Source organism: Mauremys mutica, chromosome 24, assembly GCF_020497125.1.
Source record: "Mauremys mutica isolate MM-2020 ecotype Southern chromosome 24, ASM2049712v1, whole genome shotgun sequence".
NCBI lineage: Eukaryota > Metazoa > Chordata > Testudines > Geoemydidae > Mauremys > Mauremys mutica.
The window spans coordinates 6,732,425-6,759,470 of NC_059095.1; the positions used below are offsets into that span (position 1 = coordinate 6,732,425).

Sequence of the window (27,046 nt, forward strand, 5' to 3'; positions counted from 1 at the left end):
TTAACTGTAAACTGGTTTTATTTATGGAAAATGGAATGCTTCATCGACTAACATTTTAAATGGGGTATGAACAACACATTACAAAAACAAAGGAGTTCACATTGTAGTGAGCTATATAATGTGGCAGCAGCTTAAAAAATTACACATTTATGGTAACCCATCAGTTACAGTTAATGATAACCCTGGGTAATAGAGAATTCACCTCTGTTGCCATCTCACATTAAAAAATTAAAACACATTCAGTAGCGACGGTTGAAACGGGGGTCATTGGGTCTGTTTGCTCTCTCCTGGCCTGCAAATCCTTCCCCTTGAATCCCTCCGCCATGCATCATCTGGCCTTGGTTGCCACTCTGCATGAAGCCTCCACGCCTACAAAGAGAGTCACACACTAAGTTTTCTTCAAAGAGTTTAAGTTTTCACTGCAACTTTGATTATCAAATTGATACAATCGGTGCCATTTGCATTTCTTGTATGATTTTCGTTCAGTAAGATGCACCAGATAAAATCATGGGAGTATTTATGACTCACTGTCATTATATCAATGACGAATCACAAACGTTCTTCAATTATTTTACTTTGCATAACTCCAAATAACTTTCGTTCTCTCACAAAAGATTGTGCTGAATAATTTAAACATGCAAAGGAATGACTGTTACAAAGGGAAGGGAACAGGAATAAATGGTACAAACCCCAATTATCCTTGATAAAGCCGCTTACCCTGACAGGCCTCCCCGATGTACTGCATGGCCTGGTCTGCCTCTACCACCACCTAGAATTAAAAATAATTTTCAAGCATTCCCTTTATTATTCCTCCTATTCCAGTTTTGCTTTCTTTATGCTAATAATGCTCTGTTTACACCAGTAGAAGTCTAGCAGCAATTGGCAATAAAGCAGTAAGTGTACCTTGCCATCTCTCATGATCCCGCCCCATCATTCCTCCATCTGCACTGCCCTGCCATGAACGATCTTTATGTCCCTCAAACTTTCGACCATGATCTCCCCAATCACGTCCATCTCTGGAAGGAAAGAGAGAAAGAAAAATCTTTAGGTATGTTTCTTACCAGTTTCATAGCATGCAGTGAAGCCAAATGTAACATCTCATTCATAAACATATTAGTATCATTTACCAAGATACAAGTTTACCAATCCTGAATTTACAATGTTCAGCTGTTTAATCATATTTCAGTAATAAAGTTACTGAACAATCCACCTAGCGTAACAAATGAGGAAATAGGATTTCCTTAATCCTATTTATGCAGCAGGGTATATTTGATGCACAATGACTTCTCCGAGTATCCAGACTGGAGATTCTGACCGACCCACTAATCAAAATTCAATCTGAGAACAATGTATGTTGTCATGTTCTGCAGAGTGGCTATTCAGAGGACATAGTATCTAATTTTAAAGTTAACAAAATGTTCAGCTTTGGAAGCGTTTTTACTGGGTTGTTTTCCTGAAGGGAGTTAAATGCTCTTCCAGGCTGGTCCCTGCCACTTCAACTGAAAATCAGAGGTCAGAGGTAAAACCCCACGGTGTAACTGACAAATGTGGATAGACACAGAAGTAACAAACAGTAAATCTTAATATTGCGATAAAAGGAAGATTAATGGAGTAATTTCACTGAATACCTGTGAGTGCTTCCCATTATACAGTTGGAAAATCTTAATTCATGCTGAGACTGGCATGATGGTTAAACAAGAACTGTCTGGGAATCCAGGTTTGTCCCATATTGGGTTTTCCATTAAGATTCTGGCTTCTCTTCCATTTAACAGTCTCAAATTCAGTCCACTAGCTACAAGTTACTCCCTCTTCAAAGAATTTCAGGAGCACCAGGGTCATATTCAAATTTGATCCTTAGAAGAGGAAGCCTTACAAGAGAACTGTGAATATAAGCAAAGCACAGCAACTCCTTACTACAGAGCTTCACAATGCCCAGGGGCTCTACATGTGTAAATCCACTGCACAGCCAGGAGAGAACAGACCCTCAGTGAAACTATTTGGAGAGAGGATTTACTCTGGTAAAACCGGTTCCCTACTATCACCCTTCAAAAAGTTCATTTGAAGTTTCAAAGAAGCGTGACCATTGCAAGTGCTGGTGAAAGCCCTCATTTCCACATACTAACCGAGACTGTGCAGGTATCCCTCTCCCTTCACTCATTCTTCTGTCAGATCCATAGCCACCCCAACTGTCCCGTGAGTCTCGTGAATGACGATCTGGTCCTCCATGGCGCTCATCTGCATAATGCTGAAAGGTGAAGGATACACATTGGAATGCTGTAACCTGATCCTCAATTTGGTAAGAGCTGGTCGATAGAATTTCCCCAATTCAATAATCTATCCATCAGTACAGGGCACGTTATGATCGCAAGATTTCAGAAAGCCCATCTAGGAGTGTCACCACTAGAGCAAAAAATTTTCTCTAAACAATTTCAAAACTTTTTTGCTAATTACATTTTGGTCTAGTTTAATCTGAAAGTTACTGTGTGGAATTAAATTCTTCCAATGACATCCTTACTCACTTTTACTTCTATGTTGTGCCTTTGCATTTTCTATGCACCCTTTTGGTACACTTTACCATACTGAGACACTCACTAGTTGTGTTTATAGTGCCAGAGGAATTACCTCTGATGTATTTATGTACCAGTAAATAGAACAAGCGATCAGATTACTCAAGTGTTCTCATTTTTTACCTATTTAAAAAAAATTAAATTTTATAATGCACAGGTTTTCCTTTCCTTATCTGCATCTCTTACACTAGAGTTCACTATAAATTAATCGGACATTCAGTATAGGAAATCAGTTTATAAAAATTAAGCTACTCTAGGCCAGAATACACATACAACTCACCTGCCCATCGCGCTCTCCCATCACTGTTCTTGATCCTTCTCTCCTGAAAAGGAGCAATTCGAATCAGAATCTTGCAATAACATTATTAAACTGTAACTTATACAAAGTATTTAGGGCTGTATTTTCACAGGTGCCGAGCACAGGTTTCTGCTGGAATTGTAGATTCTCAATCTTTATAAAGTATCAAATTTCACATATGGAAACTGCGAAATATTCTGGACAGTTTAAAAACCTAGTCAGTCTCAACATAAGAAGGTAAATAGAATATTCATTGTATAGAGACATTTATCTTGTCTACCTGTTAGTGTGAGCTTTTAAAACATTTGGCAACTTTCTGACTTGCAACACTGGGAATATATAAATATGAAAGAAACCAATTAGTCATGGGAAAAAAGTGCTGGGTGCTCACAATGCTGTTTCAGGGACTTTATGAGTCCTATTGCAATAAGTTTTGCTTGTAATGCTATTCCCCACATTTTGAACACATTTGTTGAAAGCTTTTAGTTGATGACACACTACATTCAAACACCTTGTTTCATAAGATTTCTTCTGGTTACACAGGTTTCACAAGTAAACCCCATAGACACTTAAAAACTTCAGCATGGAACAAGAATAGACAAGCTCTGAGGTCCTTTTTTAAAAAAAACCCAGTATTTATCAAACAAATAGAGAAAAATGCCATACTAAATATACTACTGCCTTTACCTGATTTCAGGCAATGCAGGAAAACAAATCACTAACCTGTCCATAGAATGGTCTTGGTATCGGCCACGATCCCTGTGGTCATAATCATGGAAGCGATCTTGGCGGCTAAAATCAGAATGGTATCTGTCATCCATCGCCATTCGCTTTGCCTCTGGCCAGTAGGAGTCATCTCGCCTATAATAAAGTAGAGATTTAATACAATATTGTAGTCCAGATAGAATCATCTGTTTCGTTCTCTTCATATCTAGTCCCATTTAATTACTACTATTTTTTTTTTTTTTAAAGATAAGCAGAATTGTTGACAGGATAAGATATTTTCTTACAGAAGAGGAAAGGTGACAGATATGAGAAAGGAATACAGCAGAGCTAAGGCAGTACAAGTTATGAGTTACAGTACGTGAACACAGAATTACAAAAATTATATGAATTACACCGTTAATCAGTTCCGTCCTTGTTTCTTTGAATCTAAATTAAGGAAATATATTATTCCATTTCTATTCTGTGATATATCTGAACAGTTAATAATTATTTAGATTTGATTATTAAAATCTGATCTGCCAAAACAGTATCTTTGATTTTCAGAAAAAAAGACTGCTTTGAGTTAACTTATATCAGTCTTTCCCTTATTGTGCATGTGCTGAAACAAGAGAAGAAATATTTTTTTCTATCTGCATTTGTTTTAAGATTTTCTACAGTAATTTGTCCATCTGTCACAAGGCCTGTCTATATGAACTATTAGTGCAGGGCACGCTGGGATGTAAATCTACCTTGTACTAGCCTGCCATGCACTAACTGTGTAGATTATGATGCTGTGCACTAAAAGTTCCCTACTGTGCTTTGATCTACCCCTCTTCAGTACACCCAGAAACTTTTAGTGGGCAGTAGCAGGTTCCAGAGACAGTTGGTGCACGACAAGCTAGCATAAGGTAGCTTTACATCCCAGCATGCCACGCACAATCCCTCAGTCAACTTTTCCCTGAGGGCCTCATAAAACAGACTGCTTGAACTCCAGTCAAAATGAGATTCCTATCAGCAACAGAGGGAGAAAGATAGATTGAGGTAGGTTTTTTGAAATTACATGGATCTTCTAATCCACCTTTAGGGGAATTTACTATATTTTGAGTTTTCTCAATTCAGAGTGAACTGTTATAGGTAACTTTATGAAGAGTTTAATGTGTTTAAGAATGGTTACTGACTGAACTGTTGAATAGTGACAAGCACATTTTTGCATGTAATCTATTGGAGCATTTGACACAAAAGCCCATCAATGACTGTCCGCCTACCTAGTTCTCTCCATGGTTTGGTACTTCCAGAGAGAATCTAAGGATTGCTAGCTTTTCTACTTGCATCAACAAATGGGAAATCATTAACTCACTGTATTTGGAGTTTTTACCTCCCATCTATGTCATATGGTCTTCTCAATGCCGATCGCCGTTCCTGTTCATAGCGAAGTTGCTCGTGCTGACGACGCAGCTCCTCTCTCTCTCGCTGTATGCGATCCTGTTCTCGTCTCCTTTCATGTTCTATGTGCATCCGCTCTCTCTCCAGGCGCTCTCTTTCCATCCGCTCTCGCTCAAGGCGCTCTCGTTCAATTTGTAGGCGCTCTCGAGCTATCTCAAGTCTGTCTCTTTCTTCTCGTTCCCGTATGGTTTGCAAATGCTGCTGTCTCTCCCGACGCTCACGAGTGCTGTATAAATAGCAAGGTAAAAGGCGTAAAGATTTACCCCTTCGATGCTGAAAATGAACTACAAAGCAAAAATAGGAACTGTAATAATCCTAGATTTGTGTTGGGGGTTCCCTCTAACCAGGCTACGGGGTATTCAGCCCTGAGGATGGCTGCTCACTGTAACTGGAGTTCAATTATATCACCGCCACAGAAGCATGCACATCCTCACAGATCTGAACATTAGGTGCGAGGTCAAGGGACCATGATCCTAAATGCCCTAAATGCATTCCTATTACTCAAAATATCATCCAAGGACTGTGAAGAAGCAGGAAAGGAGGGTGGGTTAGTGTGAATCTGCAAAGGCTAGGAACTCTTACTCAACCACTTACAGGTGGATGAGTAATCTCTCTTCCCATCAAGAACTACCTTGGAATATCCACTGTTAAGAGGGTTGAAAACTGAATACAGAGTCTAATCTATTTAGATCTATGAACAGACACAGATTCTCTGGACTTGTTCAAAAAAATACTAAAAACCATGTTGAAGTCTTATGAAAGGGTTTTTTTTTTGTTTTTTTTTAACCCTACCCAGATTTAGCTCTCTCTAGATAAGCTGTGAAATTTTGAAAAGGATGGGAAATGGATGCACTGATTAAGATGAAGTAAAGATCAAGGAATTTAGAATGTGGACACAGAACTACCTTTATCCTTTTATAGAAGGGAGTATCAGAAATAAATAAGCATCTGCACTAGGTCCCTCTCTGAGCTGAAAGGACACAGAATGCAGCTTTGAGGGACAATTGGTAAACCATCATTTATACAGAATCATAGGACTGGAAGGGACCTCAAGAGGTCATCTAATCCAGTCCCCCGCACTCACGGAAGAACTAGGTATTATCTAGACCATTCCTGACGGGTGTTTGTCTAACCTGCTCTTAAAATATCTCTAATGATGGAGATTCCACAACCTCCCTAGGCAATTTATTTCAGTGCTTAACCACCCTGACAGTTAGGAAGTTTTTCCTAATGTCCAACCTAAACCTCCCTTGCTGCAATTTAAGCCCAACTTTGCATACATGCGTAATCAGCTTTTTTTAAATTTCAATTTACTTGTAAACTTTGAATGGTCTGACAAGATTAGTTACCTAAAAGGGAGCTAAGATTCACGCTGCCAGATGGAATGAGTCTGGATAGAAATCTGCCCCTGATTTCGAGACAGAATCGTCCTCTCAGGCATTTGCCTGAAAGCAATGAATTGGGTGGGATGGAATTGTTTTGGGGGATTTTCCTCTCTCTTGCCTGATAATGTGTGTGCCCGGAGCCAAGCAGCAGAATACTTAACATTAATTAAACCTATGTACAAAATGGAAAAGGCAGAGGATGACAATATGAGCTATGGTTTTCACATATAGCTCAAATTGTCACCTCTGACTTTTCCATTTTGTACATTTTTTCTGTTTTCACATATGTTCAGATCCAAAGAGGGTACATGAATAACCTCAACAATCAGTGCTTTGCAGTCTCCTCTTGGGCTTGTGGCCTCCTGATGCGTGACCTGACAGTGAGCATCTACATGGGCAATGCTTAACTGAATAAAATATACCAACGATAAAAGGACTATGTCCCCTTTAAATAGCTTTAGTGAGAAGTCAGTCACCAAAGTTCTAAAAAGAAAAAAAAATCTCAAACAACTTTGCCATTGAACTTACCGGCGTTGTTCTGCCTCTCTAATTTTTCGCTGTGCTTTGATTTTGTCGAATGGCACAATACCTTGTCTCTCTTTGCTCTCTGATTTGCGGTCCTGGCTCTTAAGGCTCTATAGTAAATATAAAAGTTGATGAAGGCTTACTGGAGTGCATGTCTAAGAACACAGTTATGATAAACGATCAAACAATACTCATAACATCCCTTCCTTTCACAAATGGTATATTTGAGAGCTTAGTCTCTGCATGAATTTTTTTTAACATACTTATTCCTTTTATAAGTGCACACAAAACTCACAAAAGAAACATGTCTTAGTTTGAGTGCAGTGCTGGAGTTTTGGGATGTCAGCCATTTGAAAGCCATTTTACTAATGGAAATTTTGAACCCAGAAAAATTAAACTTACTCTCTCTTTTGATGTAGTTGAAGTTTTCACGCTAATAACAGGTTCTCCTTTGGATTTGTCCATTACTACTATCCTCTCTGCTCCCTTACTTCCTACACAAACCACAACAAAAGGAGATTACATAATATAATGGGAGCTTTGACTTTCAGTGGCATAAGTCCTCAAAACGTGAACATTTTTAACATTAACCCTCTTTTCAAAATGCTGTTTCACAGAAGTGACTTCTGCAATTTGTACCCATAAAATAAAGTAACATTTTCAGTTTATCTTTGCTACGTTACAAACTGAGTTACACCAGGGGCAGATCCCTTGTAAGACTTTTAGATGCTACTTGATATTAAAGAGATATCAAAGTTATCAAGTACATAGTGAATACATTTTTATACAACTGTTTCAATTTTTAAAACCAACAGATACTAAATATGAAATGCACTTGTCAGTATAAGCTGAAACATTCAATAATGATTGTTATAACAAAAAGAAACAGAATTCATAAACAAGATATAAGTTTTATAATTTTGGCAGTTTCCAGCAGATTTCTACTGACAAGTTATGGTTAAGTTTTACTTACTGTTTAGTTTACTACTAAGTTATATTTGATTAAATTACCCACCCTGTGTGTTCACAAATATATCAGGCATGGCAACATAAGAGACGTTGAAATAGAAAAAACAAAATCCTATGTTCTCATTCTACCCAGCCTTTACTACATAACTAGGGTGATGTAAAAGTCCAGTGTGACATTTTGACTACACATCCTATTTCTAATCGCATTCACTTGAAGTATCCTAACATACATAGCAAATAGTGCTTGTTTCTAAGCTTCCCCCCTAAAAATGGACCTGATAGTCACAGTTACACAGCTACCTATATTATTATTTGGGTGGGAGGTAGGGAGGGATAGCTCAGTGGTTTGAGCATTGGCCTGCTAAACCCAGGGTTGTGAGTTAAATCCTTGAGGGGGCCACTTAGGGATCTGGGGCAAAAATCAGTACTTGGTCCTGCTACTGAAGGCAGGGGGCTGGACTCAATGACCTTTCAAGGTCCCTTCCAGTTCTAGGAGATTGGTATATCTCCAATTATTATTTATTTATTTATTATTATTTATTTATTAGCCTTGATGTCTATTTCACATATGTGCATGTAATACTTCAATTTTTCAAATTACCAGTTCCACAAAGTCTTGACAGAACACCAGCAGCATTTCATCACCCAAAATTATGCACAATAACTCTGTTTAATATGATGACTAAAACATAGTCAGCTACAACAATTTTTTAAAAAGTACCATCCTACCTTCCATCTTACAATCCCAAAAGATTTTACAAAACATTTAAATCATTTGGTTTGGGAAGACACAATTGTAAGCATCCACACGAATCATGCCTAATACTCTATAACAAAACAGCAGTTAAATTACCGGATTTTGTAGTCTTCAGTTGATCTGATGACCCAGACTTCAGCTCATCTTTATCCTTCTCTTCTTTTTCATCTTTTCCTTCTTTCTTAGCTTCATCTTGTTGGTCAGCCTTCTCATCCTTTTTAACACTGCCAGACCTATAGAAAATAAACTGATTTAAAACTGAAGGAAAAACCTCAACAACACATTGAAAAAGAATGAGAAGTCTGAGCTAAAGGCAGATTGATATAAATGTCCTTTTACATATAAGGCATTGGCTTAAGTCTCTGGAAGAGATGCACATTATGTTCAATGGCACTGATACTGAAAATGCTAATTCTGTTGGCATGAAGTGAAAAAGATCAGAAGTTTTGGCCTAGCATAAGATCAGGATAACTGAACTATACACAATAGGAAAACACACCCTATGGTGTGCATAATGCCAGAGAAGATACCTGAGAGAAAACATGGCAACCAATGTCAAGCCTGGTAGGGTTTTTGTAGCATGGCTGCTGAACCCAACAAAACTGACACTATACAGTGGGTGGGCAAACCTCTCATAAAATTAAGTTTCCAGAGGTGAGGGCTAAATTAAACAAAGCCAAAAACTAGTTATCAAACAGCATTTGACAAGAGAGTTACGCTTCAAGAAAACATTTAAAGCAGAGGACTTAGCTGAACCCTCCTGGCTACTCTAAGTATTCCTAAAATGAAAAGCAGTGTGGCACTGATGAGAACAAATGGTGGGAACAGAATTTTGAACATCTGATCTCCAACTGTTGATTATCACAGTAGCACTATGTAACCCTGTTCCATGAGAGAATCTCATGTGTAAAAAGCTCTAGTACAGGAACAGACTAATGAATGGATCAAAACTCTGGAGTGGCGCTCTTTATAGGTTTATGATATTGACATGTAGCAGGCTTTATTGCAGGCTGGCATAAGAAGATCTAGACATACCAAAAAGTCTAGGACTGAGAAAACATGGGTCTTATATATGCCTAACCAGACATGCAGTTGAAATATCTGCTCTTCACTCACTGTTAACTTTTATAATAGCATATTTGGTAATAAAGATCAGAAAGAACAGTCATTACGATAAAACATCAGAGAGACAAAAAAAACTGAACTGGAAAATGGAACTGAGAAATGCAACTGAGGTAGGGAATAAGGTTCCAAGTGCATACCAGGGAAAGTTAGCATTCAAGGAAAATTTCTGAGATTTCTCCACCCTCACCAATAATCAGGATACTTCAAAGTCTACACAGAAGAGTCAGGGTGGAGACCTTTTATGAAATTCAATCAGGGATTTAAGTTTTCAGTGTTTAACTCATTTTTACTGGTTCTTTTTTGCTACTTAAGCCTTATTAGTTCCTAGATAATCAGATACGGATTTGATTTGTGACTGCATACATTTGACCAGAAATGTGACAACAAAACACAAATACTGCTTCCATTCATATTCCTATTTTCGCATGCATCACTCCAGACCTCTTTGTGTATTCACCTTGCTCACTTAACACAGCTTTGTTTTTCCAGACAAAACAGAAAATACCCCAACAAGATCAAACTATTTTTCAGATATGGAATCTATAGAACGATACCTCTCACTGACAACTGTCTCCTTCTTCACTTCACTCTCTTTTTTCTCCATAGGTTTTTTCCCAGCAGGTTCATTTTTTGCCTGAAATTATATTTGACAAACACCAGTTGAAACATTTCAGTAATTTAGGAATTCTTAGACGGGGTTATTCTATCTGTCGTTGAGAATTATAACTTACTTTTTCTACAGAAATTATTTTTCCATGTAACTCTGTTTTGTGAAGGTGTGTAATACATTTTGTTGCCTCCTCAGCCGTAGACATTGTAACAAACCCATAGCAGCGAGAACCAGGACTGCGAGCATTAGTCACCACTTTTGCACCAACCACCTTAAGGAGGACAATTATAGTGTCACTCTAACATAAGTACACAACACACATACACAGCCCATTTATAACCTTAAAATATTAGCTTCTTTCTCCCCCACCTCTTTTATCTACTATAACGCAGCCTATCATACCTGGAACATCTGTTTTTAAGGCCTGGTCTACACTAAGAAGGGGGGTCGAACTACTCACCCGTCCAGACGCCGCGGGATCAAAGTCCGCGGCTCCAAGGTCGACTCCGCCACCGCCGTTTGCAGTGGAGGAGTCCCGGAGTCGACCGGAGCGCGCGGGGAGTTTGAACTATCGCGTCTAGATTAGACGCGATAGTTCGAACTCCGAGAAGTCGAACTCTCCGCGTCGACCCGGCAGGTAAGTGTAGACTAGCCCTAAGTGACAAACAACTATGAAAACAATATCTTTTGGAACCAAGCATTGTAACTGCAATGTTGCAAGAGTTTAACTGGTGAAAAGCAGACAATGTGAAATCTATTTAAAAGAAATCCTCTAAAATCAATTAGCTCTTCTATGCGTCACCACCATCATTTTGATGAATGGCAACAAGAAGAACAACCGTCAAGGGCAAGTGTAATTTCCACCCGTGTTGATACTAGTTCAACAATCTGCTAGGATAAGTCTTAATGTCAATATCAAAAATGTAACTTTTCAGTCATTGGTAGTTGTACGCACAAAATACTAACTAATTTTAATTTTTTTCAAATACAATTCAGTTTGAGAGATGGGAAGCACTCACCAACAATACGATTTAAAAAAGCCTACTTATATGCAATTTTCAAGTACGCTACAGAAGACAGGGAAGAAAATGTTGAAACAGCATGTATAGATACGTATTTCCATAAAAGATCTTTTTTAAATGCAGATAAAGTCTTTACAGCACACTTTATACTGGGGGAATAAATCAGAAATTCACATAGGCTTCTCATTTTAAAGAGCAGCTGAAGGTGGAATATGCTTTTAACAAACACGTAATTTACTGCAGATGTACTTTTGCCTCTTGCAAGTTTAACTTTGTCCATAATTAATATTCCAAAGAAGAAAGTGGATTCTTTTGTTTGAATTACAGTCACTGCTGTCAGATTATTCAGGCAAATACAAAGACAGCTGTCGCCGGTATTCTGGATTCACATTTGTGTCATTTCTCTAGAATCATCTCCTCCCAGATCATCAGATAAAATTTTGGATTAAACTAAGCAAAATGAGTACACCTCATTTTAATAATGTAGTTTGACATAGTTAATTCTCTTGGCATCAAATGCAATAACCACATGCAATTCAAACAAATTCCTGGATGTACTGAACTTAACTCATCTGATTTAAATATAAGATCACAATATATTAAGTTTTTCTTTTTCTCAAGTTAAATTTGCAGAAAGCCATTGCCACCGCTTGCACTGGGAACAGTATTTAAGTATTCTCATCATCTGACAATGTCGTTTTAAAGTACGCTACTGAACCTCTGAGAATATACTTAAGATATTCCCTCAAGTATGGGGAAAGTTAATTTTGGCATCCGTCATCTATTAAATCAGCCCTTCCAATTTTCCTCTTAACAGGGTTTACAGATTTAATTCAGCACACCATTAACAGCAGCATACAAAACCTTTTTTCAGGTGTTAAAGCCATTAGCCTAAATTGATTCAAACTAGGATCTGGAGAGGAAAGGATATTTTTTGTATTGGGTGAGGGACAAAATACAAACGCTTAAATGGTTTAGATTAGTACATCTTATTTGCTGTTGTGTGTGCACCAAGAATATTTTTGACAATTTACACTTCCAATTACCTGTACTTCATCTGTGGTACTGGTATTCCATTAAAATACTTTAAATAGCAAACACCAAGAGAAGAAATATCGTTAGCTAGTTTTGGGTAAAAGGATCAAAACCCTTACCTTTCCGTATTTGCTAAAAAGATTCTTCAAGTCTGTAGCTCTAGTAGTGGAGGCAAGTCCACTCACCCAAAAGTTTCTACCAGAACTGCTACTAGCACGACCTAATTCAAAAACAAAACTCATCATTTCACCACAATTAAAAAAAGCAATTCCAGTTCATATTCTTTAGTCACAGGTCAACTGAAATATAGTGTAAAATTTACCTTCACTGATTGACATTCTTGAAAATGATTAGTACCTTTAAGATCAAAGTATTTGCAGTTGTAACAAACTACAAGCTTTAACATGCATGATAAAAATAGAGTACATTACCTTACAAACACTCAGACTGCACTAAATAGAATCGTTACTCACCTTAGATAACTGTGGTTCGTAAGAGATGTTTTTGTCCATGTGGATCCCACTTATGGCACAAATATTCCTCATGCTTGAGAGACAGGAATTTTTGACCAATCTAGACTCCTAAGTGCCTAAATCCCTTTTGAAAATGAGATTTAGGCTCATAAATTAGTTAGGTGTTGTGGCGCTGAGTGCAACAAAACCTAAATATCTTTAAAAATATGGGCCTACGTGTTTTAGGATTGAAAAAAATGGATTTTAGGTATTTCTAAAGGTAAAATTTTCAATCACTTAATCCAAGGTATAACGGCTGCTAAAGGTATGGGTTGAGCTCCATATGTTGCAAGTGGCAGCCTTGCAGATTTGATACAGGAAAACCTCTTAGGCATCCTGAAAAGGGTGTCTCACTTTGTGTGGGTCTTGACGCCCAACGGAGGGGCTTATCTACTCATGGGTAACAAATTGCAATGCAGAGTGACCCACTTGGATCCATCCACATAAGCATAGCCCTGAAAAACAGGTTCTACTAGCTGTTGAAATGCTTTACTGGCTTCCACTTGAGCTGTATTCTGCACACAGATCCTCCAGCTGTCAACTCTGCCTTGCAAAATCCCTATACAGGTGCGGGTCCACTCTGCTCTGATTATCTGCTGATGTGCTGTCAATGCATTAAACTGGGCTTGGGAGAGTTTTCAGCCACCTATGAAATGTCCTTGCTGCCCTTGCTTTTTATCAATCCTAGTGCCACTCGCTTACCAATTTCCTTGGGCTTCCGAGTGGTCAAATGTCCTCCTTAACTGGGTGGAGCAGATCTTGATCTAGCTATCTGTAATTGAACCAACAGTTGCTCAGTTTGGAGATATTTCTCTTTCAGTCTCTTAGAACTGCTCTGATATTCCTTTCAGTTCCTTCACTAAATGCAGGCTAGCTTTACTAAAGCCCTTCTCTTCTCTTGTCAAAGTTCTCTTTTCCGAATCAGGTTCTCACTGCCAACAAGAGTTGTGCACTGGAAATGTTTCTCTGTCGACCAGCTGGACTAATACTCTTGTTATCCTCAGTGTGGTTAGCAATGATTTGTGCCAACAACCTGGTCTTGTATACAAGAATATAATTCTGCATATTTCTCTCCACCTCAAGAATTTTTTGGACTAATGCATGTAATCTGCTCAGGTACACAGGCTGTTCTCCAGTATGTTGATCAGTTTCAGAAACTGAGGCTTAAGCTCTGACGCGCTCTACTCTTCCATATGCCTTTTCAAGACTCTTAAAAACAGTCTCCAGCACGTGCCTGGGTATCAGCTACTATGGCTATCCTCACTGCTGGGGTCAATGCATCTCAGTGATATCCCCTCTCTTTATCTTGTCAGAGATTTCATCACCTTCCATAAATTCTCTGGTTTGAGCTTGCCAGGAGGATAATCAACCCCTCCACTGAGTCTGGGTGACCTGTCCGAAAAACTTTACATCTGTCATTCTTTGTCTCACTGGCAGATTTCAAAACCTGCTCTTGTAAACAAGACAAAGATTTACAGCAGGAACAGATGCTTCCACTGAATGACTACCTGTTAACCTTCTAGTTTGTCAGTCACATGTGTAAATAGCCTGTCTGTCAATATCAGATCCTCCGTCAGAATATTAAGGATCTCCATGCTCATTGTGTTGAGAATCTGTGAGCAGTTCTAGTGGATACAAGTAGCACAACCCTATGGTGAATAGATATCACAACCCATTTCTTCACTAATCTGTGAATTTCACACAGTCTCTCCCCCTCTGTGTATTATGGAGGCGAGAAATGGACATTCACAAACTGTTCTCCTTCAAAGCTCTGTATATCAATTACCTGACCATATGCCCACGTATCACCCCGCCCTACTGCTTCTGTACTATCAGTATGAGACACATCACTGATGAGAATGGGTCTGTAGGAATTCAGCCCAAATGTCTGCAAGTATCCATAGTTCTAGACAACAGACTCAATACAGTACATGCACACACATATACTACCACTCTAATCTCTTTGACTGAATGATACCGATTGTCTCAGAAAGAGAAATCAGTTAAAACTGTGGAAGTCTCAAGTCCAATTTTTGGCACTATTTGTGTAACAGGAAGGGGGCAGATGAAGAAATATTACATTCAACTATTACACTCCCCTTTTTCCTGCTCCTCAGCTTAACGTTTTTCTGAAGCACAAGCCAGAGTTCTCTCTTTATGCATTATGCAGTTAAACCTCATGGCTATTGTATGGAGCATCGTGAACAGCTGTTAACTGTTCCCAGTCAGCTTCAAAGAGAGTACTAGACAATTTCTTAGTACACCGATTTAAGACACAAAAATATCGTAAATAGTATTTGGAATACTTATGAATATTTTTAAATAAAGCCTTTTAGAATGTAATAGAAACATCGGTAGATTTACAAACTGTCCCATTTTGTTGCTGTTATATGTATTTAAATATAAGGTTTCAACATAACATTTCTATACTTTAGCACGCACATATAAACAAAACCCCACTGATTCTATTTCAGAGGATTTTTCAGTCTTTATAGTGTGGCCCTAATATGTACATCATCACCTGGATTCTTCAGAGCTTGAGAAGAATGGAAAAGAATAGCGATATTGCCAAACACACCGGAGCCTTGTCAGCAAACAAAAATCTGGGAATCCTTACAGCTAGAAGGATTCCAGCCCCTGGATTAACAGTTCCTGGTCTCAGTTGTTGGTGAAATAGAAATCTGAAGCCTATAACCAAAGTGGTAGAGGTACTGGGATCAACATTTAAAATATCTATTCTCTGCATTTCTCTGAAGCGCTCACTCTATAGGGTACTATCTTTTCCCCCACAAACCCAGCTGAGTCAGGTAAGAATTTACAAACCTTTACCTCATTGAGCTCTGCTCTGTTCTCTCAGACAAAACTCCTTTTTAAGCTCCACCTCCAACCCTCACCTAAACCGTGATTGGCACAGCTCTCAACTAGTGAATGTGTGGGACCTGAACAACTGCTCGCCCTAAATGAACGCTACTCCTGCTGCTTCAGACCATGTCTATTAATGCCCCATGTGCTTCTGGATGTCCTGGGTCCTTCCACCAGACCATGGGTCTCAAAGTTTCGAAGGAAAGAATCTCGGAAGGATCCTGGGCTGGTATTTGCTCTGAGGAAAAAAAGTAGTTGATGTTCTTGCTGGCAATGGGGTATATCATGAGAGGGCTCTATTTGCCGAATAGAGGCTTGAGGATGGAGTCCTTCAGCAACTACTAGTGGTTGGCTGAATACTGAATGTTGAGGCAATTATGCCAAATTGTTTGTTCCTGGTAGTTATCCTGTAAAGATGGCACTAATTCCACAGCTTGATTGTCTCCTGACAAAGAGAGGATGAGTTGGCATCCTCCTGCCTACTGATATAAAATATTACTTTACCGAGGTGTTGCTGTACTGTGGTTCTTTTCAGGAGCATCAGAAAAGCTCTTTACAGTTAGTCAAATCGCCTTGAGTTTCAGCACACTGATATGGTGTAAGGATTCTTCCCAGGACAACATGCTTTGCATCTGCAGGTAGTTTAAATGGACCAGAAATCTGCTATGGAGACATTTGTAATCTTTGTTGCTGTGGGAGGAGAGGTGCAGGAATGGTATCTCTTCTTTGCAGCTCAACTAGGGATAGGTCCACCAGTCCAAGGAAACTACTATACGAGTTGGAAACAGTGCAAATATTTGTATTTGGTGGGTTGGTAAACAAGACTTCAGCCAGCCTTGAAGGTGAAGACTTGCAAGAAGTGTCACATGAGTGCACAAGGCCATGTAACTTAGTTTAAGAGATTCTTGCTGTTGCAGGGTTTCCCTGAAGATGAAGATCAGGGACATGATAGCCTCAAATCTGTCTTGAGGGAGGTATTCCTTTGCTGTATTGGAATCTAGAAAAGCCCCAATAAAATACTATGGACTGGGTTGGCCAACCTCAATTTAGAGGATCCAGATAGGCCGAACAAAGGGTTTGCTAACCCTGTCTCAATACTGGTAAGGAGACTTAGCGCAGAGTCCCTACTTACAAAGGCATAAGAACGGCCATACTAGGTCAGATCAAAGGTCCATCTAGCCCAGTATCCCGTTTTCCAACAATGGCCAATGCCAGGTCCTCCAGAGGGAATGAACAGAACAGGGAATCCCGTCGCCCATTCCCAGCTTCTGGCAAACAGAGGTTAGGGACATCATCCCTACCCATCCTGGCTAATATGTCCATCAATTGCTATCCCCTGTGAACTTATCTAGTTCTTTTTTGAACCCAGTCATAGACTTAGTCTTCACACATCCTCTGGCAAGGAGTTCCACAGGTCGACTATGTGTTGTGTGAAAAAAATATTTCTGTTTGTTTTAAACCTGCTGCCTATTAATTTCATTTGGTGACCCCTAGTTCTTGTGTTATGAGGAGGAGTAAATAACACTTCCTTATTTACTTTCTCCACACTGGTCATGATTTTATAGACCTCTATCACATCTCCCCCCTTAGTCGTCTCGTTTCCAAGCTGAAAAGTCCCAGTCTTAAATCTCTCATCACAGGGAAGCCGTTTCATACCCTAATAATTTTGTTACCCATTTCTGAACCTTTTCCAATTCCAATACATCTTTTTTGAGATGGGGCGACCACATCTGCATGCAGTATTCAAGATGTGGGTGTACCATGGACTTATATGGAGGCAATATGATATTTTCTGTCTTATTACCTATCCCTTTCCTAATGATTCCCAACAATCTGTTCGCTTTTTTGACTGCTGCTGCACATTGAGTGGATGTTTGCAGACAACTATCCACAATGACTCCAAGATCTCTTTCCTGAGTGGTAACAGCTAATTTAGACCCCATCATTTTATACGTATAGTTGGGATTACGTTTTTCCAATATGCATTACTTTGCATTTCTTAACACTGAATTTCATCTGCCATTTTGTTGCCCAGTCATCCAGTTTTGCGAGATCTTTTTGTAGCTCTTCGCAGACTGCTTGGGACTTAACTATCTTGAGTAGTTTTGTATCATCTGCAAAGTTTGCCACCTCACCGTTTACTCCCTTTTTCCAGATCATTAAATAGGACTGGTCCCAGTACAGAGCCCTGGGGGACACTACTATTTACCTCTCTCCATTCTGAAAACTGATAATTTATTCCTATCCTTTGTTTCCTATCTTTTAACCAGTTACCAGTCCATGAGAGGACCTTCCTTTCTAATCCCATGACAGTTTACTTTACGTTTTTTGGTGAGGGACCTAAGGCACTGAAGAGGAGGAATCTCTGGGAATCAAAGTCTCTTTTTGGAGTCAGAGGAACGTCTTTCCAAAACCAATGCTCTCTATATGAATTGTTCAAGAAGGTAAAAATATCTACAGAGTGATGAGTTCTGGTGGAAAAAGATCAGCATATGGTCCAGGATGTGGCCTTCATAAAAACAGATACAACTTTAGATAATGCTTTCCCAGCCAGAAGGCCGAGAGTGTCTATCCAATAATGGAATAAGTCCATTTGGCTCAATGTCAGCGTTTAGGCTCAGCCACTAGGTGAAGAGGTGCCAAGTAGGAGTCAGAAGGAGGAAGAAAATTTAAAGAAAACGAATAAGACTGCCAAAAGGGCAGAAAAGTGTCCTTAAATACTTACAGCAATTACTAATATTTACAAAACCGATTTGATGAAAGGGTGCCAGCAGGCAGGCACTGCCAAGTTCTGTTTTATTGCTGGAGTGGTCAGAGCTAACAGAGAGGCAGTTGGATCCACACTGCCCTACATACCCTTGACCAGGGGAGGCGACACAGAGGAATAAGGACATGCACAGGCAATGGGGCGCAACTGACACTCCTGGGTGAATGATTTCACTTGCATATGGTGTGTACATGCCCCATAAGTGGGATCCACAAAGGACAGATTCCATGAAGAAACAAGAGAGACAGCCTTTGAAGATTGACATGCAAGTGTATAGCTACTGCAATTTAGATTTATATGAAATTATTTGAATCCTTATTTTAGAAAAAAACAGAAGATTATATATAAATATAGGAAACAAATTTATCAAACTGAGAATTATGAAAGGCTTTTCACTCAATGGGGTGTCCATAAGCACTTCAGTGGTCTGAAGGATGTATCTGCCACATATTAAAGGTTTTCTTTGAAGTCACTGTTATAATTTGTGGGATATAGTCACCTGATATCTATAGAAAATGATTAGAACAATAAGCTTTCCATGGTGTACACTAAGTATTTTTAAACAATGGTTACATAATACAGATCGAAAGACTTAAACAAATCTTGCAATCATTTAAATAAAGGTAATAAAAGGTAATAATTGGAGATATACCAATCTCCTAGAACTGGAAGGGACCTCGAAAGGTCATCGAGTCCAGCCCCCTGCCTTCACTAGCAGGACCAATTTTTGCCCCAGATCCCTAAGTGGCCCCCTCAAGGATTGAACTCCCAACCCTGGGTTTAGCAGGCCAATGCTCAAATCACTGAGCTATCCCTCCCTCCTCAATAATTGAAATCAGCAGAAGTGCTGTTATATACATTTACAATAACCTACTCTGCAAAAAAGAAAGAAATTACGCAAGTTTTACCAAATGAGTCCTAGGATGAAGATTATTTTCCTTTATAACATACCTTTCTCATCTTTTGACACTGTCTTTGTATCTCTGTCCTCCTCAGGGCTAAAGACAAAAATTAATGTTAATCAATAAGGAAACAAAAAGGAAAATTAACTCTAAAATATGGTATTAAAATACCTACCAGAAACTAGTTGAGAAACAAAAGACACCTTTGCAAACTTGTATTAAGAAATCTGACATGAAATAAGGGAAGTCAGATTCTTAAACTTACGTCTGGCAGAAGATAAAAATAAGAATTTAATAAAACAACCTTTGAAGGTTGAGGAAAGGAAGGAAAATCAAACCATCAGTTAAAAATTGCACAAGAAGAAATAAAAGATTCTTTAGGAATAGACTACAATTTCATCAGTCTTGCTGGCCAATTGAAGGAAACAGCTTATTTGCATCACTTAATGACCAATAAAAAAAGATAGCATCTGGTCTAAAACTGAGAAAAAACAAACCTCTTTTTCTGATCACCGCCCTCATTGGTAGAGGACTCTTTAGTAGCAGATGATTCTTCAGAATTAGCTTTGTCTTCTGTTTTCTTGGCATCTTCTTTACTATCTTTGGTTTCAGGACCTGCATCTTTATCCGCTGTTTCCCCACTAGAGACTTCCAGACCTTGTGATGGTTTGCTACTCTGATCACTTATGTTTTCTACTACTAAAGATTCAGAGTCCATTTTCTCTTCATCTATTGTCTGTTCACTTGTCTCCCCTTTTGCTACAACTAAATGCTTTGCTTCCTTCCTTGAAAGATCTTGTGCTGACTTGCTGTCCAAATCTAAAGCATCTTCCTCCGACTGACTGGCAGCAAGAGCGTCCTCTTCCTCTGCTAGCTTTGTGCCTGCCACGGCGTTACTTGCTTCTTGTGCATATGGCTGCTCCACTTCGGAAATGTCTTCTTTAAGTGGTTCAGATTTACAAGTTTCCCCCAAAATGTCGAGTATTTTCTCATTTTCTACGGATTTAACAGGAATAGAATGGCACAAGATTTAATCACCAGGGAAATAAAGCAATCACAAATGTGGAACTGGCATGGTTGCCACACTAACACCAAGAGAAGTTCTAAGCTACACAGAGATTGGAAAACCCTAATGTACACAATATTAAAGTTCTAAACTATTTGCAGCCTAACAAATTATATTAAGCCCAAATGTTATAGGGAAGAAAATGCCCCCACAGATTTAACAAAAACCTTCTGGCTGGTCCTTGACATTCTTCATGAAATTGTTCAGTTCTGGTTCTTCTCAATTTAACTTCCACAATCCAAGATGCTTAACTGAATGTATCAATGCACTGAAAGTTCAATTTTCTAATTTCTGTGAAATTCTTTTAGCAGACACTCCAACATGAAAACTGGGACATCTTCTGATGGTGCATGAGTATATTTTCAGTCCAGAAAGTGAATAGAATCTGTATGGAATTTCCATGAAGAAACTGTCTTCTTTCTTCTGCATCCAGTTACTAATTTTTAAATTTTAGGTCCCTACAATGGCTTTATACTGCCTTTTCTGCTCCACTAATTAAAGAATTAAGATACTCTGATATCACAAGATCTGTTTTACACGTAGAATCTTTAGCTTTTAAACTGAAATTAACTTTTCTAGATCCATTTATGTAGTTTAGGAGGCTTTTAAATAACCACTTTATGTCAGTGAAAATATTTAAATGACAGACATTAGTTCACAGATCTGGGGATATGATTGGGTTTCCAATCTCTATGACCCTTGCATGATCTGGATTGTCCACCATAGGAATAATGCAAACTATAACATTGCATTTTTTGTTAAAATAACTAGTGTTTTAAAAAGGGTTAGTTGAAAAGATGGGATTACATTGTTCTTTAATAGTACCTGGCTCCAAGGGTGATTCCTCGATTTTCTGTAAGGAAAAAAATAAAACATTGCAAACACTTTTATAAAGCTAATAAACTGAGTCTAAATTACAAGCAAAGATAGAATTTTAGACTATTTGAAGTTACACTAATTCAGATACTGTATTTAAAACTGGCTCATCTAGAACCATTTCAAATAACTGTTCATATAAATGTGTATTTGCTTAAACAAAATCACAAAAATCAAAACTACCTGAGTTCAGCTACATTTGTTGTGGGTCTTTCTAGCTAACTCAGGCTATGTCTACACTATTGACCTTACAGTGGCACAGCTGCGCCGCTGTAAGGTCTCCCGCGTAGCCGCTCTATGCCAGCATGAGATAGCTCTCCTTCTGGCATAATTAAACCATTCCTAACGAGCAGCGGTAGTCATTTTGGCAGGAGATCATCTACTGCGGACACAGTGCTGTCCACACTGGCGCTTTTGTCCATGAAACTTTTGTTGGTCAGAGGTGTGTGTGTGTGTTTCATACCCCCAACCAACAAAAATTTTACCCACAAAAGTGCTAGCGTAGACAAAGCCTCGGAACACTAAAAGCATTAGAAAGATCATTTTTGTCTAACATGCCAAAAATAATAAATATGGAGAAAACATATTGCACATTTGTACTAACCATTATAATTCACAATGATGAAAAAGGAAATGAAGTGAACTGAACATCAGATTATGTAATGTTAGCATTAATGTGGTATTTTTTTTTGTTTCCTCTCTAAAAGAAAGGAAATCAAAACATGTATATTAGGGGATATTTAAGTTATACTGGTGCCTACACAAAAGGAAGTTAAGCTTTCCAAACTAAAACCACTTTTATTTACAACTCAAATAGCAGAGGATGATGATTTCTCAAAGCGGGCAGCAAACACTGGCAGATACGCTCAATCAGTTTATAGATATGAGTAAAGGTAGTGTCCAGACTCCAAAATAAGTAGGCACTACCCTGCTGAGACGCGACTGTAATTATGACTTTACTAAGCATCACAACATCTATACTAATTCATAATATGAACTACAATTAGAGTAAAAGAGTTGAGTTCAGTTTTATTATGTTGAGATTAACTGGCAATTTTCTATGTAGGATTGAAAATAACCTGCAGTAGAGCTAAAATTTCAATTTACCTTCATGATATTTAAATCAGATGAGGCAGCATCTAAGTTGTTTCCAATTTCCTCACAGTCTTCCTGAAAGATTGAATGGAAAATATTTCACTCCTTACAAAAGATTAACTACAGCTTTACAGATAAAAACCTAAATAAAATATTGGAAGGTAGGAGAAACAACACTACTTTATCTGACTTTCCCAGGGAGACAGCACTGGTATAAATATTTACCAATATTCAGAGGAATTTTTGCTCCCAAACCCCAAAATGCTACCCAAGAATGCTGAAAAATGTCAGGACAATTTTTCTAATAATTTAATGAAATTATTAATCAGCAAATATCAGTTTGCAATGGTCTTGTGCACTTAAAAAAAGCTCCTGATCTGAAGAGAAAAACTGTTAATTTGTTTGATAACTTTAACTTTGTTATGTCTCATTGTCTTGCTTCTCCTGTTTCTAAAGGGAAAAAAGTAATCTGAATTAGTTAACACAGGACTCGTACTCTGGGTTTTTGGAGACAAAGCATGTCCTACAAGTAACATTCTTGGATCCTGCTGAGAGATGAAGAATAAGACACATCCATCAAAGCTCCGCTATATGATTTAGAGCAGTTTTTAACTAGAATACCCAAGGTTTTGCCTTCCAGATTAAGGAGCCAGCACTGTAATGGCAGAACTTAAGACGTAATAGTAATGTTAGTACAAAACTGGCATTCCCAAAATAGAGAAACATAACATTAGGGGAGCCTTGAAGTGAGCAAAGTATTTAAAATTCTGTGTCAGCCGAGTGAAAATATACTGTACAATAATGCATATTTGAGTCTCTCACAAGGCTCTCAGACATACCAAGGTGCAATTTAAAAGAATGCGAATGCAGAATTAGGGCAAAACAGAATATGCAAAGACTTAAAACCTAAATATTTTTAACAACGACATTATTTACACAGAGGGTGTGGAGGAAATGAAAAAAGTTCGACCTCCAAATTATTTCCATTAAATGGAACACTAGCATGCAATAAATAAATTTTGATTCCTGACATTTAAGCGAGGCATATCATCTATAATTTTCAGAAATTAAACATATGAAAATTCATATCTCCAGTTACCTACCTCATTTTCGGTAAGTTGGTCTGGAAGTTCTTTCATTTCTGCATCAATATTGTCTTTACTATCAGATAGCGAGTCAAGAATATTATCAGCATTGTAATCATCTCCACAGTCTACTGCACTGCCATTATCTATTTCAGCTTCATCTAATACACTAATATCCATCATGTCAATATCCTGCAAGTTATCCAAACTTGCTTCAATATCCTCCTGTAAAAAGAATAGAATAGTTGTATATTCATTGTGGCTTGAAAGCAACACTTTAATCTTCATCATGGTTTCACATACCTGTTCATCTCTAGAGTTTTCCTCCAGTCCGTTGTCTTCAATGCCTTCTTCTGGTTTTCGCCCTGAAAACAGCATTATTCAAAGGATTAAGAGCAATATGTTTTTCAGAATACACACCCTCTTTGCTAAATTAGCTATTCAACCTTGAGTTTGTTCCAAAAAATTAATCATTCAGACCCTGATTCTGGGGCTACAGATAATCTGGGCTGTATTTACCACTACAATGTCATTAAATGGCATCAACTTGAACAAGTGTAGTGTGTCTAGTGCCTGGTTCTACACCTAAAACTTAGGTCGACCTAGCTATGTCACTTGGGGCTGTGAAAGATTTCACACCCTGAACTCTGTAGTTAGGCTGACCTAACCCCCAAGGTAGACATGGCCAGGTAAACCTAGCAACCATCTCTCAGAGAGGTGGATCGGCACCAACAGAAAAAAAGGAAGCATCTACACTATGTGCTGCTGCAGCATCACAGCTATGTTGCAGTAGTAGCTGCAGTGTAGTCATACCCCAGGTGACTATTTAGATTTCCCTACATCATTCTCTCATTGCTATACACCTCAATAAAAGGGGACTATAAAGATGCATTTAAAAAAAAAGAAATCTTAAAAAAATCATTATAATGAACAGAATCATAATATGTCGCTTTCTATATTTATGTCCTGCTTATCTCAAAAACAGATTAGTCAATTATCAGTTTGTAATTTAGATCCCAATATTGCAAGCAGGTCCAAGATATCACTTTTCGGGATTAAGGTCTTTGATTTTAAGGTCTTCAAGACATGGATCATGTTTAGCTATGTCTGTGACTCGACAAACTTATGATGATATAAATGTTAAATAGTCAATTTCACTTTCTGGTTCTCAGCTACTACCATAATGGATATACAGGCAAGTGGCCCAATATAAACTCAAAAGTGACAACTTGAAATCTAATCAAATTTTAAAAATGAGCTATAAGCAATTTCAGAAAATGCAAGCCAATTTGTGAAGTTTTGCAACCACATAGTTTAATTATTAGTAAACTAACTCCTTTCAGGAAAGGAGGGATTTCTTTCTAAAACACAAACTCTGCTAAGGGGGCTTTCCGCGCAGCTCTCTCCCCTATGCCTGGCACAATCCTGTATTCATTGTCATGAGTACTAAAAATACACTTGCAATTTAAGACCATGTCCACTTTATGGTTGAAGGTGTACAAACACAGGTATATTTGAACTTCATAATACATTTTAAAGTTGTCTTCACTGGTCAAGGAAACAATGCTATGCTTAAACATGTAATAAGTTGTTGATAGCATGATTTCAGCTGTACATTAACAGAAACTGGAATGAAAGACAGACAATTACACGTAATCTTAGAGAAAACTAACACAAAAAAAGAAAAGCAAGACTATGTAGACACAAGTTACTTGTGAACCAGGAGTATCAACTGTTTTGTACCTTTGCTAGTTCTCTTTGGTGTTCTTTTATTGCTAACTTCTGAAGCCACTGGCATTTCATCAGGGTCTCCCCCTTCTTCCTCAATGGCCTATTGGAAACAGAGAAAGTCATTTCTGTTTTAGTGAGTTTTCAAGAGCCTGTTTCCATTTCCCCAATATCATCTCATGTATTGGGGAATCAGATATCAGCCATCAGTAAACAGCTCGGAGTGAGGCGGATCTATATCAAGGTGCATTGCTACAATTTCCCAGAAAAATCAGAATACAGTCAGCAGCAGGACATTTATTCTCTAAATGACAGCATCAGATCTAAAAGCTTGGCAGGTTACTTAGTCTGTAAGTTTTTGGGGGCAGGTACCAGCTCTTTATGGGTTTGGACAGAACCTAAAGCATGTGCCACTGGAATACAAATGCATAGCAACATTTCCTCGCCCAGGGATGACAGCACCACAATAGCCCCAAGGGGCTCAGTGAAGGGTGTGCACTTGGGGAAGAGGGAGAGCTAGAGCCCCCAGAGAAGGGGGTGGGTTGAGAGGAGGGGTGGGGGGGGCTAGAGCCCCCAGAGAAGGGGGTGGGTTGAGAGGAGGGTGGTCCGGGGGGGTTAGTGGCCCCAGAGAAGGGGGTGGGTTGAGAGGAGGGTGAGGGGGCTAGAGCCCCCAGAGAAGGGGGTGGTCCGGGGGGGGGGTAGCGGCCCCAGATAAGGGGGTGGGTTGAGAGGAGGGTGGTCCGGGGGGGCTAGAGCCCCCAGAGAAGGGGGTGGGTTGAGAGGAGGGGTGGGGGGGCTAGAGCCCCCAGAGAAGGGGGTGGTCCGGGGGGGTAGCGGCCCCAGATAAGGGGGTGGGTCGAGAGGAGGGGGCGCTAGAGGCCCCCACAAGGGCATCCGCCCCAGGGGCTGTGATGGGGCAGGCACTGGTCCTGCGAGCGGAACGAGGGGCCTGGGTGGACGCGCCCTAGCGGCCCAGCTCCGCGGGGAGCAGCTGAACAGCTCGCACCGGGCTTGGGTTAGCGCCATTTTCCCTCCCGGGGAGAGCGCTCCGCCGGGCCCGGGACGCGCATGCGTCCAACGAGCCTGAGCGCGGGGACAAAGGAGCCGGACGGAGGGTTCCCGTTCGCCCCCTCCCCCACCCCAGCCTCGCCCCTCACCTTCCTGAGCCGCTCCATCAGGACGCTCTTGTTGCCGCCGCTGTCCAGGTTGCGGCGCTTGAGCTCGGCCCGCAGGTCGATCACCCGCAGCTCGCTCAGCCGCCGGGTCTCGGGCTCCGAGCCGGAGGGAACCGCCCCGCCCAGGGGCGCAGACTCCCCCAGCCCGGCCGCTGACTGACTCTCCGCCATGACGCCGCTGCTGCTGCTCCGGCTCTCACGCGCGCGGGACGAGGCAGGGTAAAGCAGCAAGAGCCGCGATCGCCAGCACAAAATGGTGGCGAGGCCGAAACGCACTGGGGGGAGAGCGGGCGCGGCGCGCAGGCGCAGTAAGGAGGGAGAAAGGGTATGCGCAGGCGCACGAGTTTCAAGCCAGAAGGGCGGCTCTCCATTGTAGGACAGACACGCCGTAACCGTGCATGCTGACTGCGCATGCGGGTTACTGCGGCCCTGAAGCGGCTCAGACGCATGCGCCAGGTTCAGAGTCGTTTTACGCAGGCAAGGCTATGGCGCATGCGCGCAGCCCTTATGCCCCCATAGTCTCTCCCTAGTGCGCCT

General features: G+C 39.8%; 1 protein-coding gene across 2 annotated transcripts; it reads right to left on the minus strand.

Annotated features, from left to right (window-relative positions):
• Window positions 1-26,864, minus strand: LOC123355915 (scaffold attachment factor B1-like). Of its 2 annotated transcripts, none has more exons than XM_044998780.1 (21): window positions 26,492-26,858; window positions 25,350-25,437; window positions 23,910-23,971; window positions 23,625-23,831; window positions 22,534-22,596; window positions 21,376-21,403; window positions 19,982-20,480; window positions 19,534-19,580; window positions 12,561-12,661; window positions 10,506-10,655; window positions 10,329-10,408; window positions 8,746-8,882; window positions 7,326-7,417; window positions 6,927-7,033; window positions 4,946-5,239; window positions 3,589-3,726; window positions 2,848-2,890; window positions 2,124-2,245; window positions 904-1,016; window positions 718-769; window positions 1-369 (listed from the first exon to the last, which is right to left on the minus strand). In XM_044998780.1, exons 1-21 carry the CDS (start codon window positions 26,678-26,680, stop codon window positions 240-242), a joined length of 2,742 nt encoding a protein of 913 aa, XP_044854715.1. In that variant the 5' UTR covers window positions 26,681-26,858; the 3' UTR covers window positions 1-239. The 2 variants fall into 2 exon arrangements, with proteins under 2 accessions (XP_044854715.1, XP_044854716.1); XM_044998781.1 differs by having other exon boundaries at window positions 228-369; window positions 690-769; window positions 26,492-26,864.
• Between the last annotated feature and the right edge of the window lie 182 nt (window positions 26,865-27,046).